Source organism: Schistocerca piceifrons, chromosome 1 (assembly GCF_021461385.2).
Source record: "Schistocerca piceifrons isolate TAMUIC-IGC-003096 chromosome 1, iqSchPice1.1, whole genome shotgun sequence".
NCBI classification, from domain to species: Eukaryota; Metazoa; Arthropoda; class Insecta; order Orthoptera; family Acrididae; genus Schistocerca; species Schistocerca piceifrons.
Genome location: NC_060138.1, coordinates 1,131,904,859 through 1,131,924,038, shown reverse-complemented (window position 1 = coordinate 1,131,924,038; position 19,180 = coordinate 1,131,904,859). Strand labels below are relative to the sequence as shown.

The 19,180-nt window shown below is 42.7% G+C and overlaps 1 protein-coding gene across 1 annotated transcript in view; it reads left to right on the top strand.

The window, feature by feature from the left end:
• The first annotated feature begins 395 nt into the window (after positions 1-395).
• LOC124778371 (tubby-related protein 4) overlaps positions 396-19,180 on the top strand; it is a 138,255-nt gene continuing 119,470 nt past the window's right edge. The window contains exons 1-2 of the mRNA XM_047253639.1: positions 396-623; positions 12,398-12,580. Coding sequence (XP_047109595.1) covers positions 396-623; positions 12,398-12,580 — 411 coding nt within the window. The remainder of the gene's footprint in view (positions 624-12,397; positions 12,581-19,180) is intronic.

Here is a 19,180-nt window from a genome sequence, read left to right as displayed (position 1 = left end):
TTTGAACCATTTTTTTAACTTCTGCTAGTTACCGCATTCGTCTGTAAAGAATTCGTGTTAGTACTTTGCAACCATGCCTTATGAAGCTGATAGTTCAATTATGATATAAAGCGTTAAACTGTATGCTTGCTGTGTTGACTCATTAATAAATTGAGATCGCTGTTTTCTTGGAATGCCTTCTCATACATCTTTCTTTTTATAATTCAGCATCCATAGACTGACCTAGTACTGTAAGAAGTTAGCGCACGAGCTTCCGCGCGGCGCCGCTGGTCGTACCCCGCCGACACACTGCCCCCACCGGCGCGGCTAGGTGCGCCCGTAATTACGGAGGTGACGCGCGGAGGCTGTCGGCCGCAGGAGGCTGTCGGGTTACACCGCGGCGCTGCTGCGCGCTAATGAGCGTTTGCGGCGGCAATCCCCCTGGCGCGCTGATCCCCGCCGCGAGAGACAAGCCGGGCGCGGATCCCTTCCTGCGCTTCAAAAGGCCGCCGGCCCAGGGCAGGGCATCGCACCCTCCGCCACTGTCCGCGGCGCTAATGATCGGCCGTTGTCGGCGCCGCGCGGCCCTCGAGCGCCACCCCCCTCCTCCCCTCTCCCCCCACCCCGTCCGCTTCCCCCGCGGTGTTTGTCGGGAAATAAAGGCGCCCCACCGCGGCCCGCAGCTCTGGGCGCTAACGACGCTCTGTTGTTTTAGCTCAGCCCTCCCACACAGCCAGTCTGCCGCGCCACTTGCAGCATTTCCGGTCGCTGTGATCGATTCGCTAAGTGTAACACGAACCAGCCGCGTGTCATCCACATTCGTCACCATATTCACTCCGGTCATTGTCATTAATTTAACTCTTTCGGATCGCACAACGTGTTCACTCGCTTGTGTTGTTCACTTACTTCAGATCCAGATAGTCCGAACTCTACCGACAAATCTCAGAGATTTATTACTGCTCTTTGCCGATTGTTTTGGTGGGGGTGACCCTAGGTCTTCTTACAGAGTAATGAGAGTACTTTATCCGTTCATTGGTTATATTTACACAACTGGCCATTAAAATTGCTACACCAAGAAGAAATGCAGACGATAAACGGGTATTCATTGGACAAATATATTATACTAGAACTGACATGTCATTACATTTTCACGCAAATTGGGTGCATAGATCCTGAGAAATCAGTACCCAGAACAACCACCTCTGGCAATAATAACGGTCTTGATACGCCTGGGCATTGAGTCAAACAGAGCTTGGATGGCGTGTACAGGTACAGCTGCCCATGTAGCTTCAACACGATATCACAGCTCATCAAGAGTGATGACTGGCATATTGTGACGAGCCACCATTCACCAGACATTTTCAATTGGTGAGAGATCTGGAGAATGTGCTGGCCATGGCAGCAGTCGAACATTTTCTGTGTCCAGAAAGGCCTGCACAGGACCTGCAACATGCGGTCGTGCATTATCCTGCTGAAATGTAGGGTTCCGCAGTGATCGAATGAAGGATAGAACCACGGGCCGTAACACATCTGAAATGTAACGTCCACTGTTCAAAGTGCCGTCAATGCGAATAAGCGGTGACCGAGACGTGTAACCAATGGCACCCCATACCATCACGCTGGGTTATACGCCAGTATAGCGATGACGAATACACGCTTCCAATGTGCATTCACCGCGATGTCGCCAAACACGGATGCGACCATCATGATACTGTAAACAGAACCTGGATTCATCCGAAAAAATGACGTTTTGCAATTCGTGCACCCAGGTTCGTCGTTGACTACACCATCGCAGGCGCTCCTGTCTGTGATGTAGCGTCAAGGGTAGCCGCGGCCATGGTCTCCGAACTGATAGCCCATGCTGCTGCAAACGTCGTCGAACTGTTCGTACAGATGGTTGTTGTCTTGCAAACGGCCCCATCTGTTGACTCAGGGATCGAGACGTGGCTGCACGATCCGTTACAGCCATGCGGAAAGGCCTGTCATCTCGACTGCTAGTGATACGAGGCCGTTGGGATCCAGCAGGCGTTCCGTATTACCCCCCTGAACCCACCGATTCCATATTCTCCTAACAGTCATTGGATCTCGACCAACGCGAGCACCAATGTCTCGATACGATAAACCGCAATCGCGATAGGCTACAATCCGACCTTTACCAAAGTCGGAAATTCGATGGTACGCATTACTCCTCCTCGCATGAGGCATCACAACAACGTTTCACCAGGCAACGCCGGTCAACTGCTGTTTTTGTATGAGAAATCGGTTGGAAACTTTCCTCATGTCAGCACGTTGTAGGTGTCGCTACCGGCGCCAACCTTGTGTGAATGCTGTGCAAAGCTAATCATTTGCATATCACATCATCTTCTTCCGTCGGTTAAATTTCTCGTCTGTAGCACGTCATCTTCGTGGCGTAGCAATTTTAATTGCCAGTAGTGTATTTATTTAACTTAAGCCACTCACGACATTACAAGATTTTTTAAAAATAGGTAAAGTATAAATTTTATATCTTGACTTTAGTCTTGCAGTGTGCCGTCAAATTCTTCCTGTAGTATCACATCTCCCTCCTCACTTCATCTGCTCTCTCTTCCACTTCTACACTGGACAGCCAAAGAAACTGGTACACCTGCCTAATATCGTTAGTGCCACCGCGAGAAAGCAGAAGTGCAGCAACACGACGTGGCATGGACTCGACTGATGTCTGAAGCAGTGCTGGAGGGAATTGACACCATGAATCCTGTTGGGCTGCCCGTTAATCCGTAGAAGTACGACGTGGTGGAGATCTCTTCTGAACAGCAGGTTGCAAGGTATCCCAGAAATGCTCAATAATGTTAAATGTCTGGGGAGTTTGGTGGCCAGTGGAAGTATTGAAACTCAGAAGACTGTCCCTGGAGCCACTTTGTAGCAATTCTGGACGTCTGGGTGTCGCATTGTCATGCCGGAATTGTCCAAGTCTGTCGGAATGCACAATGGACATAAATAGATTCAGGTGATCAGACGGGATGCTTCCGTACGTGTCACCTGCCAGAGTCGTATCTAGACGTATCTGTGTTTACCCAAGAGATAGTTCGCCGAAAACTTCAACAAGCATTCGATGCGATTCTGCAGCAGTTTCTTCAAATAACAGAAAACTAATTATATCCGCAAATCGTAGTTTGTAGGCACAAAACTCGACATGTTTACGGTTTTGAAACAAGTACCAATGCATGGAACTTGGGTTGCTGTGTATTGACATTCGTCGACAGCCGTTACAGGAAGCAGATGGTGCTCCAGACGCGGTCCAGACGGCTAGCACCATCTATGGGGAAGTTACGGATTCATACTTCTACACCTGTAAAAGGTGTAAGTTGCCTATGCTAATAAAAAAATTAAATACAAATTTCCGATTCTTAGCTTCTTATCTTAAAGTATTTAGTTTACGATCCTCTATTATCCGCATAATGTTGACCTTTAAAAACTTTTCGGGGATTTTGTATACACCCGTGCACCAATTCAAATTTTATCTCTGCGTAAGCGATATACGAAAGTGGTGTAAGTATACTTTTAGATTCCGCCAGAAAACGTTTTCTTAATTCCTTTCGACTTGGTGATCACAAATTACTTATTACTCATTTTCTACACTTCTGTATCACTCTTGGTCTATCACATTACTGTAACCTAACGATTCAATTCGCCTTTCTTTGTACATGTTCGATCTCATGTGTTAATTCGACAAAATACACCATATGAACGTAAACACTCTATTTCGTAGACAAACTTTTGATTCTGAGTGTCCCACCAATGAATCTGAGCCTAAACAACTGCTTTTACTTGTTCATTTCACTTCGTAGTCTCGCGCCACAAGGTTACATAAGTCTGTGGCATCAGCGAATGTAATTAAACTTTATACTTTCGACATACCTTTTCCACATTCGAGGAATAATTTATACCAGATATATGCAAAAAAAAACGTTTTCGAAATTCCAGACTTACGAAGCGTACAGAGTATCGCTAAGAGGAGAAGACACGAAATAATTCCTGACGAATAAATACGAATACCTCGGTGATGGACGGCCACAGAATGCAACAAATGCACTGCGTTGTCAGTTTATTTCTCTCCCCTGTTTAATACTAATTTATTGAGGATTTAACGTGTAATCCGTATTTTATGAAATAAATCCGATCAGCTCATGCGTCACGTATAAGCCAGCCAAGTTGTATCACACCCTATCACACAAGATCATACAGCAGCTACCCCACACATTATAAAATCTGGTCGAAAATTGATATTGTGTTAAAAAGAGAGCCTCTCCTACTGCTCTTTCTGTTGTATACTTTTATCCTGTCTCCACCAATGTACTATCAAAATTTGTTATTCTCGTTTGTCTCATGTACATTTGTCCGTTGGGCCTGAATTATTCTGTCCGGCATGAAATATTTTTCGTGACGTAAGCGTGTAATTAACAAAATACAAATTACTTTTACGGTTTGGTGACTTCATGTCTGAACACAAATACCACATTTTTCAATATACGCTTTGAGCCAAAAAAAGACGCGCCTCGAAGGAGTTACCGTAATTGGTGACAAATTGGTATTCATACAGGTATCAACGGACGGCGCGAAATGGTAAACTTTGGCGGTCGGTGGATGAATGTGTGTCGCTGCAGCGCAATTTCACCGCGCAAAAAATGGTTCAAATGGCTCTGAGCACTATGGGACTTAACTTCAGAGGTCATCAGTCCCATAGACTTAGAACTACTTAAACCTAACTAAGCTAAGGACATCACACACATCCATGCCCGAGGCACGATTCGAACCTGCGAGCCTAGCGGTAGCGCGGTTCCAGACTGTAGTGCCTAGAACCGCTCGGCCACCCCGGCCGGCTTCACCGCGCAGCTGACAAGAATAGCAAGCAGACGACATTTCGATCCGTCTGTATAAAATCTCTGCTAATTTCGTCCCTTGTACTCAGTTGGACAGTGACTACGCCTCGCAAACAGACGGGTGAAAAATATATGCACATATAGGCTAAAATTGAAACAAATGATTAGATTAGATTAGATTTACTTTCATTCCAATTGATCCGTAGTGAGGAGGTCCTCCTGGATGTGGAACATGTCAGAAAAACAACAATACATGACAAATATTTACAACTAAAACAAATAAGCTAATGTACCATTCCACAGGTCCCAAGTGGAATGATCGTCATTTTTAATGAACACTAAGAGTCATTTTACAAATACTAATGCACTGAATTTAAAATAAAAAACGTTTTTTATTTATTTATAAGGTAATAAACATGTAATACAACTACTGTAATACTTATTTACAATGAACACATTACTGCACTGAAATGGTGCAGAAGTTAGATTATACTTACACACACACACACACACACACACACACACACAAATTTTCAGTGAACACATTACTGCACTGAAATTGTGCAGAAGTTATGTTGTACTTATATACAAATCAGTTGGTTTTACTAAGAAATTCATCAATGGAGTAGAAGGAGTTGGCCACCAATAAATCCTTTAGGCTTCTCTTAAACTGAATTTCATTGGTTGTTAAGCTTTTTATGGCTGCTGGCAAGTTATTGAAAATGTGTGTTCCTGAATAATGCACACCTTTTTGTGCAAGACTAAGTGACTTTAAATTCTTGTGAAGATTATTCTTATTTCTAGTATTGATTCCATGAATTGAGCTGTTGGTTTGAAAAAGTGATATATTTTTAATGACAAATTTCATTAAGGAATAAATATACTGGGAAGCTGTAGTTAGTATCCCTAGTTCCCTAAACAGGCTTCTGCAGGATGTTCTTGAGTTCACACCACATATAATTCTTACTGCACGTTTTTGTGCCCGGAAAACTTTAGCTTGGCTTGATGAATTACCCCAAAAAATAATCCCATATGACATTATGGAATGAAAGTAAGCATAGTATGCTAGCTTTTTCATTTTTATATCCCCTACGTCTGACAAAATTCGCATTGCAAACAGAGATTTGTTAAGACGCTTCAGCAGTTCTGTGGTGTGCTCCTCCCAATTGAATTTATTATCAAGCTGTAATCCCAAGAATTTAACACTGTCCACTTCTTCTATCTTCTTGTCATCATATGTTAGACATATACTCTTGGGACACCCCTTACAAGTTCTGAACTGCATGTAGTGTGTTTTTTCAAAGTTTAGTGACAAAGAATTGGCTAGGAACCAGTGATTAATGTCCACAAATATTTTATTGGCTGATCTTTCTAAGACTACACTTGATTTGCTATTTATTGCAATGTTTGTATCATCGGCAAACAAAACAAACTTGGCATCTGGTAATGTTACTGATGAAAGGTCATTGATATACACAAGAAAAAGTAAGGGCCCCAAAATGGAACCTTGTGGGACCCCACATGTAATTAGTTCCCAGTTGGATGATGCCTGATAGACATGTATCAAGCTCTTTCCTAATAACACCCTTTGTTTCCTGCCAGAGATATAAGATTTGAACCATTTTGCAGCATTTCCTGTTACACTATAATATTCTAGTTTACTTAAAAGGATATTGTGATTTACACAGTCAAATGCCTTTGATAGATCACAAAATATACCAGTTGCCTGCAATTTTTTGTCTAATGAATTAAGCACATTTTCACTGTAAGTGAAGATAGCCTTCTCAATATCAGAACCTTTTAGAAATCCAAACTGTGACTTTGACAGTATGTTATTTGAGATAAGATGGTTATAAAGACGACGGTACATTACTTTTTCGAAAATTTTTGAGAATGCTGGTAACAGTGAAATTGGACGGAAATTTGATGCTATTTCTTTATCTCCCTTCTTAAACAGTGGCTTAACTTCAGCATATTTCAGCCATTCAGGAAATATTCCACTGATAAACGACTGGTTACACAGATAGCTTAATATGTTACTTAGCTCAGAATCACATTCTTTAATTAACTTTGTTGATATTTCATCATACCCACTAGATGTTTTTGATTTTAAAGATTTTATGATGGACATTATTTCTGTTGGGGTAGTGAGGGTCAAATTCATATTATGGAAATTACTTGAAATGTCTGGTCTAAGGTAATCCATAGCAGCATCTACCGAACCTGACAACCCCATCTTTTCAGTAACAGTTATAAAATGTTTGTTAAAAAGTTCTGCAACACTATACACATCTGTCACCAATGTATCATTTACTCTTAAAGCCCTCGTTCACAATTTTTTAGTCTTATTAACGAAATTTCAACACTTCTAAGAGTGCCTTCATCAGAATTTAGACATTTAAAGTGGTCTATAACAAAATTACAGTTTTGTGGATGAAAAAGTATTTTTATATAAAAAAGTGTAAGTATTAACTAACGATACAAGACAGAGACAGTACTTACATGTCACGTGTAAAATAAATAACAGGCCAGAAGGGATTTAGTCACAAAATATTTAAAAGGAATGTACTTACACTTTTTCATATAAAAAAACTTTTTCTTCCTACAAATTTGTAATTATGTTATAGACCACTTTAAATGTCTAAATTCTGATGAAGGCACTCTTAGAAGTGTTGAATCCTGGTTAATAAGACTAAAAAATTGTGAGCGAGGGCTCATTTGCTTCAATTTTAATTTATAAACAGTCACTGAACTAAGCAGCCATGTTCAAAACTTTGCATACATCGGCATTTGAGAGAGGAAGACGCGTAGTTGGGCTCAAAGAAATCGGTCGTGGTGATCGCCGAATCGCCTAACATTAGAACACGAGCGATGATACTATTCAACGATGTTCGCAGGAATGGGTGAGCCATGGCCGAACCCAGCGTCAAGAAAGAAGTGGTCGATCTAGAGACAGAAAGTAAGGACTGAACAATCGTCAGAGAGGCACCCAGAGCCCCGGATTCATCATTATCATCGATCCGACGTGCCACTGGTACTTCATTGACCACAAGGATCATTAACAGGCGGCTCACAGAAATGGGGTTGAGCTCACAGCGCCTCTTGCGCCAACTACCATTGACTTCCGCGGTGTCGGGCACATTCGGCCTAGATTCTCATTGACTGGGGTAAAACTGTCTTCATTGATGAGTCTTGCTTCCAAACTGTCTGGAGTCGCTCCCGACAACGTTGGGATACCAACCTGAATCCAATAAAAGAATACCAGACGCCGTTATTTAGGTTTTATTTTTAGGCTACCATTTTCGACGATACATTACGTCATCTTCAAAAAATGGTTCAAATGGCTCTGAGCACTAGGGGACTTAGCATCTAAGGTCATCAGTCCCCTAGAACTTAGAACTACTTAAACCTAACTAACCTAAGGACATCACACACATCCATACCCGAGGCAGGATTCGAACCTGCGACCGTAGCGATCGCGCGGTTCCAGTCTGAAGCGACTAGAACCGCTCGGCCACACCGGCCGGCACTTTATCTTCAGGCTTATACAGCAATAAGTACATATCAAAATTAAAATACAGAGCGTATTGTCTAAAAGATGCAAGTGTTGCATATTAATTTACGTAATTAAAATATATACAGTGAAGGTTATAACAAAACAATATTCCATAGATACTAGGAATAGGAATAGATGTTAGGAATTTTCTGCCTAAATAACTGATGTGGGTTCCATCTTCCAAATAGTGTTCACAAAAATAGAAACATATGAACCTTGTATTATTGTTGAAAAAGGTGTTCTTTTTGCAAAGTTAACTTACATAATATCCATTTTTTGGTTGTGGTATCCATGGTCTTATCACGTGGGTGGAAATGTGTTTACTTTTTATTTTTTACTTTTCGTATTTTCAATTTTATTTTTTACTTGTTACAGTCATTATCCTAGAGTGTTCTTTTGGTTTCTCCTTGTTGAATATTCTTTAATAACCATTGAGTACAGCTGTGGTGTTTCCATTGGTGTAATGCCTTTAAAGGTATCGTTCCTTTATTTATATCTACTGTAAACAGCACGATTGCTGATAGTATACGCCTTTAGTTTACCTGATATATATGATCCTGTTACTTATTTTACATATGATTAATCGGTCACTTTACCCGTCTTTTACTTTCTGACAAAACCAGTAGAGTCTGTCATGTATAACCATACATTTTTACAGACAACAGATATACCGGACTGATGGTTGCATTACTGTGACACTTCTGTTTTATATACACTTCCATTAGGTTACTAAGAATTTCACAATATGCACGAATAACCAATTAATTTCTGATGGAACATATTACGTAGTATCATGTAGGCCGGACGGAGTGGCCGAGCGGTTCTAGGCGCTACACTCTGGAACCGCGCGACCGCTACGGTCGCAGGTTCGAATCCTGCCTCGGGCATGGATGTGTGTGATGTCCTTAGGTTAGTTAGGTTTAAGTAGTTCTAAGTTCTAGGGGACTGATGACCACAGCAGTTAAGTCCCACAGTGCTCAGAACCATTTGAACCATTTTTTAGTATCATGTAGATTTTAATTAAGACTAAGTTCTTTTAAATGTGTAAATTAATATGTAACTCTTGCATCTGTTAGACAATTCGCTCTGTATTTCAATATGTACTTATTTCTCTGTTATAACCTTCACTGTATATATTTTAATTACATAAATTAATATGTAACACTTGCATCTCTTAGACAAGACGCTCTGTATTTTAATTTTAATATGTACTTATTGCTGTGTTATAACCTTCACTGTATAGGTCTAAAGATGACGTAATGTACCGTCGAAACTGGTAGCTTACAAATAAAAACTAAATAACGGCTATTGGTATTGTTTTATTGGATGTTGACCAACCGTAGTCCCATACCCCAGACAGAAGGTGGAGTTACATTCACCAACCTGAATGTCGCTGGTCATACGACCCGACAACCAGCACTGATGGTCTGGGATGTCATTTCATTTCATAGCTGAACCTCTTTGGTTCTCACCCGCGGCACCCTTACAGCACAGCGGTGAGTCGACGATCTCCTGCGCCCTGTTTTGTAACTCGTCGTGGCAAGCTTGGGCTTACATTTCGGCAAAGTAGTGTCCGCTCGCACACGGTCAGAGTTTCTACTGCGTATCACAGAAGTTGGGAAGGAAAACATAGGTACAAAGAAGGTAGCTGCGAAGAAATCATGAGTAACAGAAGAAATACTTCAGTTGATTGATGAAAGGAGGAAGTACAAACATGTTCCGGGAAAATCAGGAATACAGAAATACAAGTCGCTGAGGAATGAAATAAATAGGAATTGCAGGGAAGCTAAGACGAAATGGCTGCAGGAAAAATGTGAAGACATCGAAAAAAATATGATTGTCGGAAGGACAGACTCAGCATACAGGAAAGTCAAAACAACCTTTGGTGACATTAAAAGCAACAGTGGTAACATTAAGAGTACAACGGGAATTCCACTGTTAAATGCAGAGGAGAGAGCAGATAGGTGGAAAGAATAAATTGAAAGCCTCTATGAGGGTGAAGATTTGTCTGATGTGATAGAAGAAGAAACAGGAGTCGATTTAGAAGAGATAGGGATCCAGTATTAGAATCGGAATTTAAAAGAGCTTTGGTCAAATAAGGCACAAGGGATAGATAACATTCCATCAGAATTTCTAAAATCATTGGGGGAAGTGGCAATAAAACGACTATTCACGTTGGCGTGTAGAATATATGAGTCTGGCCATATACCATCTGACTTTCGGAAAAGCATCATCCACACAATTCCGAAGACGGCAAGAGCTGACAAGTGCGAGAATTATGGCACAATCAGCTTAACAGCTCATGCATCGAAGCTGCTTACAAGAATAATATACAGAAGAATGGAAAAGAAAATTGAGAATGCGCTAGGTGACGATCAGTTTGGCTTTAGGAAAAGTAAAGGGACGAGAGAGGCAATTCTGACGTTACGGCTAATAATGGAAGCAAGGCTAAAGAAAAATCAAGACACTTTCATAAGATTTGTCGACCTGGAAAAGCCGTTCGACAATATGAAATGGGCAAGATGTTCGAAATTCTGAAAAAAGTAGGGGTAAGCTATAGGGAGAGACGGGTCATATACAATATGTACAACAACCAAGAGGGAATAATAAGAGTGGACGATCAAGAACGAAGTGCTCGTATTAAGAAGGGTGTAAGACAAGGCTGTAGCCTTTCGCCCCTACTCTTCAATCTGGACATCGAGGAAGCAATGATGGAAATAAAAGAAAGGTTCAGGAGTGGAATTAAAATACAATGTGAAAGGATATCAATGATACGATTCGCTGATGACATTGCTATCCTGAGTGAAAGTGAAGAAGAATTAAATGACCTGCTGAACGGAATGAACAGTCTAATGAGTACACAGTATGGTTTGAGAGTAAATCGGAGAAAGACGAAGGTAATGAGAAGTAATAGAAATGAGAACAGCGAGAAACTTAACATCAGGATTGATGGTCACGAAGTCAATGAAGTTAAAGAATTCTGCTACCTAGGCAGTAAAATAACCAATGGCGGACGGAGCAAGGACGACATCAAAAGCAGACTGGCTATGGCAAAAAAGACATTTCTGGCCAAGAGAAGTCTACTAATATCAAATACCGGCCTTAATTTGAGGAAGAAATTTCTGAGGATGTACGTCTGGAGTACAACATTGTATGGTAGTGAAACATGGACTGTGGGAAAACCGGAACAGAAGAGAATCGAAGCATTTGAGATGTGGTGCTATAGACGAATGTTGAAAATTAGGTGGACTGATAAGGTGAGGAATGAGGAGGTTCTACGCAGAATCGGAGAGGAAAGGAATATGTGGAAAACACTGACAAGAAGAAGGGGCAGGATGGTTGGACATATGTTATGACATGAGGGAATGACTTCCATGGTACTAGAGGGAGCTGTAGAGGTCAAAAACTGTAGAGGAAGACAGAGATTGGAATACGTCAAGCAAATAATTGAGGACGTAGGTTGCAAGTGCTACTCTGAGATGAAGAGGCTAGCACAGGAAAGGAATTCGTGACGGGGCGCATCAAACCAGTCAGTAGACTGATGACCAAAAAAAAAAAAAATCTTCCCGAACCCTACACTGGTCAGCAAGGTCGCCGTCTCTCTCCCCAACTGAGAACGTCTGGAGCATTATTGGCAGGATCCTCGAACCAGATCGGAATTTTGACTATCTAACGCACCAACTGGTTAGAATTAGGCGCGATTTCCCTCAGGAGACCATCCAACAACTCTCTCAATCAATACCGGGCCGAATAACTGTCTGCATAAGGGTCGGAGTGCACAAACGCATTATTGACTTGCTAATTTGTGAAGTTCTTTCTCTTGACTAAATCATCAAGTTTTTCTAATATTGTAATCGTTTGTTTGTCTGTACATGTAAACCACATTTACCGATCCCCATCGTATTCGGAAAATTCCTTTTTCGTGCGTCTTTGCTTTCCTTGAGTGTGCAATAAAAATGTTGATGTAATTCTTTTTGTAATACGGAATCTGTTTGTTTTGCAGGTTATCCTGGTCAAGTGGAATGAACCGTATCAGAAGCTAGCATCATGTGACAGCTCAGGGATTATTTTTGTATGGATCAAGTACGAAGGCAGGTGGAGCATCGAACTCATCAATGACCGCAACACGCCTGTCACCCACTTTTCTTGGTCGCATGATGGACGAATGGCGCTTATTTGTTACCAGGTAAGTTCTGAACGCTTCTCAGAAACAATTTCGTATCATCATCATTATAATCACCATTTATTCGTCATCATCATCATCATCATCATCATCATCATCATCATCTGATCTGCGTCAGGTACAGGCATGGTACGTGACCACCTGTCTCTGTGTTTTGCTTTGCTCTTCGTTTGCACATAGTTACCACTATCCTCCATGGCAGGGCTCGTTAGTTGATATTTTCCTTTCTCGACGCTCTTTGTCGCTTCAGTTCCTAGCTGGAGTAAGCACTGCCTCTTGAAAATGTGGTCCAGCCAGTTTTCCTTACTTTTTCTCATGTTGTTGTAACATGACATTGGCCTCCCTGATTCGACGGTGCCGGTAGCGGTGGCCGAGCGGTTCTAGGCGCTTCAGTCCGGAACCGCGCGACTGCTACGGTCGCTGGTTCGAATACTGCCTCGGGCATGGATGCGAGTGATGTCCTTAGGTTAGTTAGGTTTAAGTATTTCTAAATTCTAAGGGACTGATGACCTCAGATGTTAAGTCCCATAGTGCTCAGAGCCATTTGATTCGACGAACCCGTTATACTGCGGCCTCCCTTTGGACAGAAATTGGGCTATCCCACTTCTGATGCCAGTTGACAAGAGTAGGAGAGCAAACTACTTAGGATGGACAAAGACATGGGCGTCTTCATGGGAGTCAGAAGAACGAGTTAAGTAACCTGAATTTTGGTATATACATGGTGATCAAAAAGTCAGTATAAATTTGAAAACTTAATAAACCACGGAATAATGTTGATAGAGAGGTAAAAATTGACACATATGCTTGGAATGAGATGCGGTTTTATTAGAATAATAAAAAAAGGTTCACAAAATGTCCGACAGATGACGCTGGACAGAAAAACTGCTACCGTGACGGGTGAGAGGTACGCCGATATGTTACAGAATCGCATCATCCCCAGCCTGGCTGATAAACACCTGCTGGAACGTACGATGTTTATTCAGGATGGCGCTCCACCCCGTATTGCTAGAAGCGTGAAAGATCTCTTGCGCGCGTCATTTGGTGATGATCGTGTGCTCAGCCGCCACTTTCGTCATGCTTGGCCTCCCAGGTCCCACACCTCAGTCCGTGCAATTATTGGCTTTGGGGTTACCTGAAGTCGCAAGAGTATCGTGATCGACCGACATCTCTAGGGATGCTGAAAGACAACATCCGACGCCAATGCCTCACCATAATTGGGGACATGCTTTACAGTGCTGTTCACAACACTACTCCTCGACTTCAGCTATTGTTGAGGAATGATGGTGGACATATTGAGCATTTCCTGTGAAGAACATCATCTTTGCTTTGTCTTACTTTGTTATGCTAATTATTGCTATTCTGATCAGATGAAGCGCCATCTGTCGGACATTTTTTGAACGTTTGTATTTTTTTTATTCTAATAATAAAACCCCATGTCATTCCAATCATGTGTGTCAATTTGTACCTCTCTATCTACATTATTCCGTGATTTATTCAGATTTCATCTTTATACTGACTTTTTGATCAATCGGTACTTTCACTTCAGTATACATCGCCAGAAGGTGAAGCTGCCTGCCACTCTAGGTGGTCATAGCGGGTCGAGGAATAGGGAGAAGTACGTTTTGGGAACAGTGTTGCTGATTGTGAGCTTTGTTGAAACTCTGTGAGCAACACTGGTGTTCCCAACCTTCTTAGCTAATCGTTGGAATCATCCAAGTACAACGTTAGAACCCAGACGACAGACATCATCTGTTCCAACGTGCGCCACAATCTTTAGTTGGTTCCACCCTGTTTCATCAATGGCTGCCGGAATACCCTCTTCAAGACGCTGAATGAGGCCTCCAGATACGCACGTCGCCTGCACATGGTGTCATTTGCCATCCGTTGCAGCCATTTCCCTAATGGGTGCCATTATGCACTCTACATTTGAAATGCCAACAACAGACCCTTACCCATTTGCGTTCACCTCCTCTTGATGCACGATGCAGTAGATTTCCCAAGAGATAAAACGAGTCTCACTTGCTCCGTTTAGGTTTCAGTGGAAGACAGCCCCTCATACGTTTCACTTAGAGAGATGCATGTAACAACCTGAGTCCTCCGTAGTCCCTGTCTCTCCTTCCCTGTACAGGACACCTTGACCTATTACTGATGCGCTACTCGCAGTCAAGTGCACGAGTAGTGATAGACCTTGTATTTGTTGAAGAGTAGACAGTACCCATTGGAGAAGATAGTGCTTGAAGTTATCATGACTCTTGGTATCTGTTCCAACACAACCATTTGTAGCAGCTTCCAATTGCTTGGCAGTAGTCAGGGCGATTTCCAGCTGGTTACGAACAGCAGCTGCATGGTGTCGCAGTAACTCTTTTCTAAAACTTATTTTAAAACGTGTTTCCACAAGAGTCATCATCCATTTGTGATTGTCACAATCAAACACCTTCGAAAAGTCACAGCAGATAAGCTCCCAACAGAAAATGTTATTCACCCCTCCTCTTCAGAGCTCTGTAGATAGCGAATAACTGGTACCAGAAGGTCATGTAACCCACCAATACATGGAAGTTCAATGGCGTGTATGTGCCTGTCATTTCTGTGGAACCAGCGCAGTAAGATGGTTCGATGTGGGTGTGTGATGGAATGGCAGAAAGGGTTTGGGTGGTATAGTCTGTAGATCACAGTGCCACACCAAAGTTGGCAACATATATCGATACCACGGACATTAGCGAGGTCTCGCTGCAATGTGCAACGACATGTGGTAGGCGCTCAAGAAGTCCACGCCTCCCTCTCGTTATAGCAGCGCCCTCACTCTGACGTCAAGATAGTGCTGAAGTTGCAAGAGCTCAGCCCAATTCATGACCTCAACTACAACAGTCCACATCAAAGTAGGACCAAATAGTTGTCTACATTTCTGATCAACTTGTACTTTAAAAATGTTGGACACCGTACCTCAAGATAACATTTTGTTAATTAGTGCATCAAATGGTGCTTTAATGGGCAATGACAGTTGTAAATTGTCAAGAAATTCTGTGGCACAGAACTGTGTCAAAGTTAAGTAAATCTCTTACTCAGTTATGTAACAAAGTGAACTAACATTTCATGTATTCAAGTTCGATGAGCCTTCTCTCAAAGCAATCAAAGAACCAACAGGTGTGGTTGGATGAAAGTCGTTTGGCCTAGTCACAACAGTTTGCCCATGACCATACCGTCAATGGAAATACCGATTTTGTTGACGTGTCGTTACACATCGTACAACACGTCTGCAACGGATGGTGTACCACTTACAGCTGTGTAACATGGCATAAGAACAACGGCAGTAAAAAGATCCTAACTGATTGGGTCTAGAGACAATTATTATTATTATTTATAGTATGGATACAATTCACAGCAATATTTACACATTCAGGTACAAAGGGAATATGCAAGAGCTATTCGTCCCAGTTGGCCTTACAGAGTGATCTCAAGGGAGTCTAACCACGCCATTGTTGTTGGAGAAGCATTGATGATATCTGTCAAGAGTCCACTGAAACATCTCTTGGGACATTCCTCTACAATGTGGCCAGTGGTCTGCTCTGATGCTTCATAGTCACACAGTGGGGTGCCTGAGAGACCCCATTCGTACATGAGGGATTTCATTCTTCTGCATCCACATCCGAATCTGTTCAGTTGACACCAGGTTCTTCTAGACAGTTGAGTTCTTGGGGCCATGAAGACGTATGCTGATGTTGTTTCTCGATGTCTCCTTCTGAATCTGAGGCGTGAATCACGTCTTGCCAATAACTTCAGGCTTCAAATCCAACATGAACTGTTGTCTATAGAGGCAGATACATCTCAACCAGTTTCTGAGCGATTTCTGCGAAAGGAGCTGGATGCAGTGGACTTTTAGAGTTGGGTACATCACAAAAGAGCGTTTCTCGTAGGGGATGCACATTTTCATAGGGACAAACTACACAGAAACTGGGCATTAACTGTCTGAAAGTGATTAGTGTGGCCCGATGAATCACGAGTTTGTCCCTTTCCAAATTACGCAAGACATCTAGGGCACCAGCTGCCCAACAAGGCGTTTAACCCACAGTTGGTAGAGGATGTACGTCGGGTCGTTACCTGATGTTTTGACAGTGTTGTTCTTTTCATGGGTTGGGCCCAGTCATTCAGGTTGCTGTGAACTGAGTTGCATGGAATCTTTTCCGTTTTCAAGCCGCGTCAATTCGAAAAAAATACTCGAGCTTTCGATGTCTGTCTCCGCCATCGTCGTCAGGAGTAAAAACACTGACTGCTGGGGCCGGTACCAATCAGAGAGCGGCGAAACGACGCATGCGCGGAAGGCGAAATGGGCAGCTCATAGCAGCTCCGGCCCGCCGCGGCGGGGCCGAGTGGCGTCTTGTGGCGCGAGGGGCCATCGCCACGTTTGAAACTGCCGCTCTCGCCTCCCTACAAGCGCTAAGCATCCGCCGTTGCTTCCTTTTGATATCCAGTGCTCGCTCCCACGCCGTACTAGGAGAGTACCATTGGTCCATCTTAAAACTTTTCCTGTTTATTCTAATCTCAGCTGCCTCCTTTGTAAAGGAATCCCGGTAGTTGATGCATAGCCAAGACTCTCGTCTTTTCAAACTATATTTTGCGTCTGTTTTTCAGGCGATGCTCAGTTATGGCCCACTTGTCAAACTCCCTTCATTTGACATGTCGTTTGTACTTGGCACAAGACTCTGCTGCGTATATCTCGTATCTTGGGGACGGACCAGGATACTGGTTTCAGTCCGTGTCTCTGCAGCAGACGTCCTAACCTGCTGCTCGTTGCCCCACAGTATGGCAGGAAATCCGCTGGTTTGGCCTCTTCTGCCTATTCACAAGGCGTCCTTATTCGGTGTCACCTGAAAGCGTTACTAATGTCTCCCTTGCCACAACCATTCTCTCTGTACACGTCTCTCAAATGTTTCAGTTCAGACTGTACATGAGCATCGTCAGAAATAACATTTGCTCTGTGTACTAGCGTATTCTGGACCCATTTCTTGTGTAGTGGGTGGTGAAAACTACCGGCTTTTTAGTTTCGATCAGTGCGCATTGGCTTTCTGCGCAACGAATGACCAAGCCGGCCTCCTGGCTTCCGCTGAACTAAAACATCCACGACGGTAGTTTGCCATCCTTCTCCGTCTCGATAGTAAATTTAGTGTTGGGATGGACATGGTTCATGTGATCGACGAATTGCTTCAGTGCATTTTCACTGTGAGGCCATATCAGGAAGATGTTGTCGACATATATTAGGAAGCAAGACGGACGCAACGCCGCCGAGTTCAGAACCGGCTCCTCAAACTGCTCACGAAGAAATTCGAGACTGCCAGAGACAGAGATGATCCCACAGCTGTGCTATCCGTCATTTCATAATATTCGTTGCGGTAGAAGACGTACGTTTTTGTTACAACATGACGAAGCAACTTTATGATTCTAGATGGAAAATGTTCGGCCGAAAGGTCCAGCGTGTCTTATGCTTGCACCTTTGTAAAAGGTGACACGAGGTCTAGACTAGCCATTGCGCCATTTCGCCTTATTTTTGTTTTCTTGGGTGTTTCAACTGATATCTATAACAATATGCTGTACACAATGTCCCAGTTCTGATGCTAATAACCCTGCCAGATGTTTGTCCAGTCCATAGGTGGGCGAATTGATTGCATTAACAGTGGGCCTAAGAGGGATACCTTCTTTATGTATCTCTGACAATCCATAAAGATACGGTGCTCGGAGGTCTTACAGCACAAGGCATTAATTTCGTCACCTCTTCCTCTGGTTAATCAGAGTCTGTTAATAATTTCCCTATCTTTTTGTCTATGCCCTGTGTCGGATCGCCAATAAGCAACCGTTACGCATCCTCAGTTTCGCAGTGCGAATTCACCGTTGTATTTCACTAATAATATCCCAAATTGGTAGACATCACGGAACTAGAGAAAATTAAGGATTTTGTTCAGCGCTGCCTCAGATCCATCATCTGGTTCTTGGTTGGAGAGACTAACAACTGACTTATGGCCCTCGTTGTTATCCAAATCATTTCCTCCGTGAGTTAAGCGGTCAAACATCCTAGGTGAATAAGTGTTTGCCTTTCTACACTCTCACGCTGAGTACTCTGTACACACTTCCATCTCACAGGATGACAAGAGCCACGTTTCTGGTGTTACCAACACTCAAGGAACCTATCACACCTTGACTGAACCCATTAAGTCACCCGATCTCAGTCTGATGGCTAATGTCTGGAACTCTGCAATTTGGTAACTACAAGAGACCCAGTCACCAAAGAGTGTCTTCAGCTGGTCGTGACATACCTGGAAAAACTTGTGCACACTCTTCCTAGCAGAATTAACCCATTATGAATGTTGCACGCGGTGTTGCAGTGTTTTGCAGTGAAGTCTACTTGAGGTGATTAATTTTTGTTCATTGTGCTTACCACCAGGCGATATTTTATGGTTCTAAAAATTTATTACGTCGCTAGTGCATGTAGAAGTAGGTGTCTGAATAAAGCAGCTATTTTGAAATTCAAAATCTGAAAAATTGGGGAAAATGATGAAAGGTAGTCGATAGTTACATTGATCAGCCAGAACTCTTGACCACCTACCTAGTAGCCGG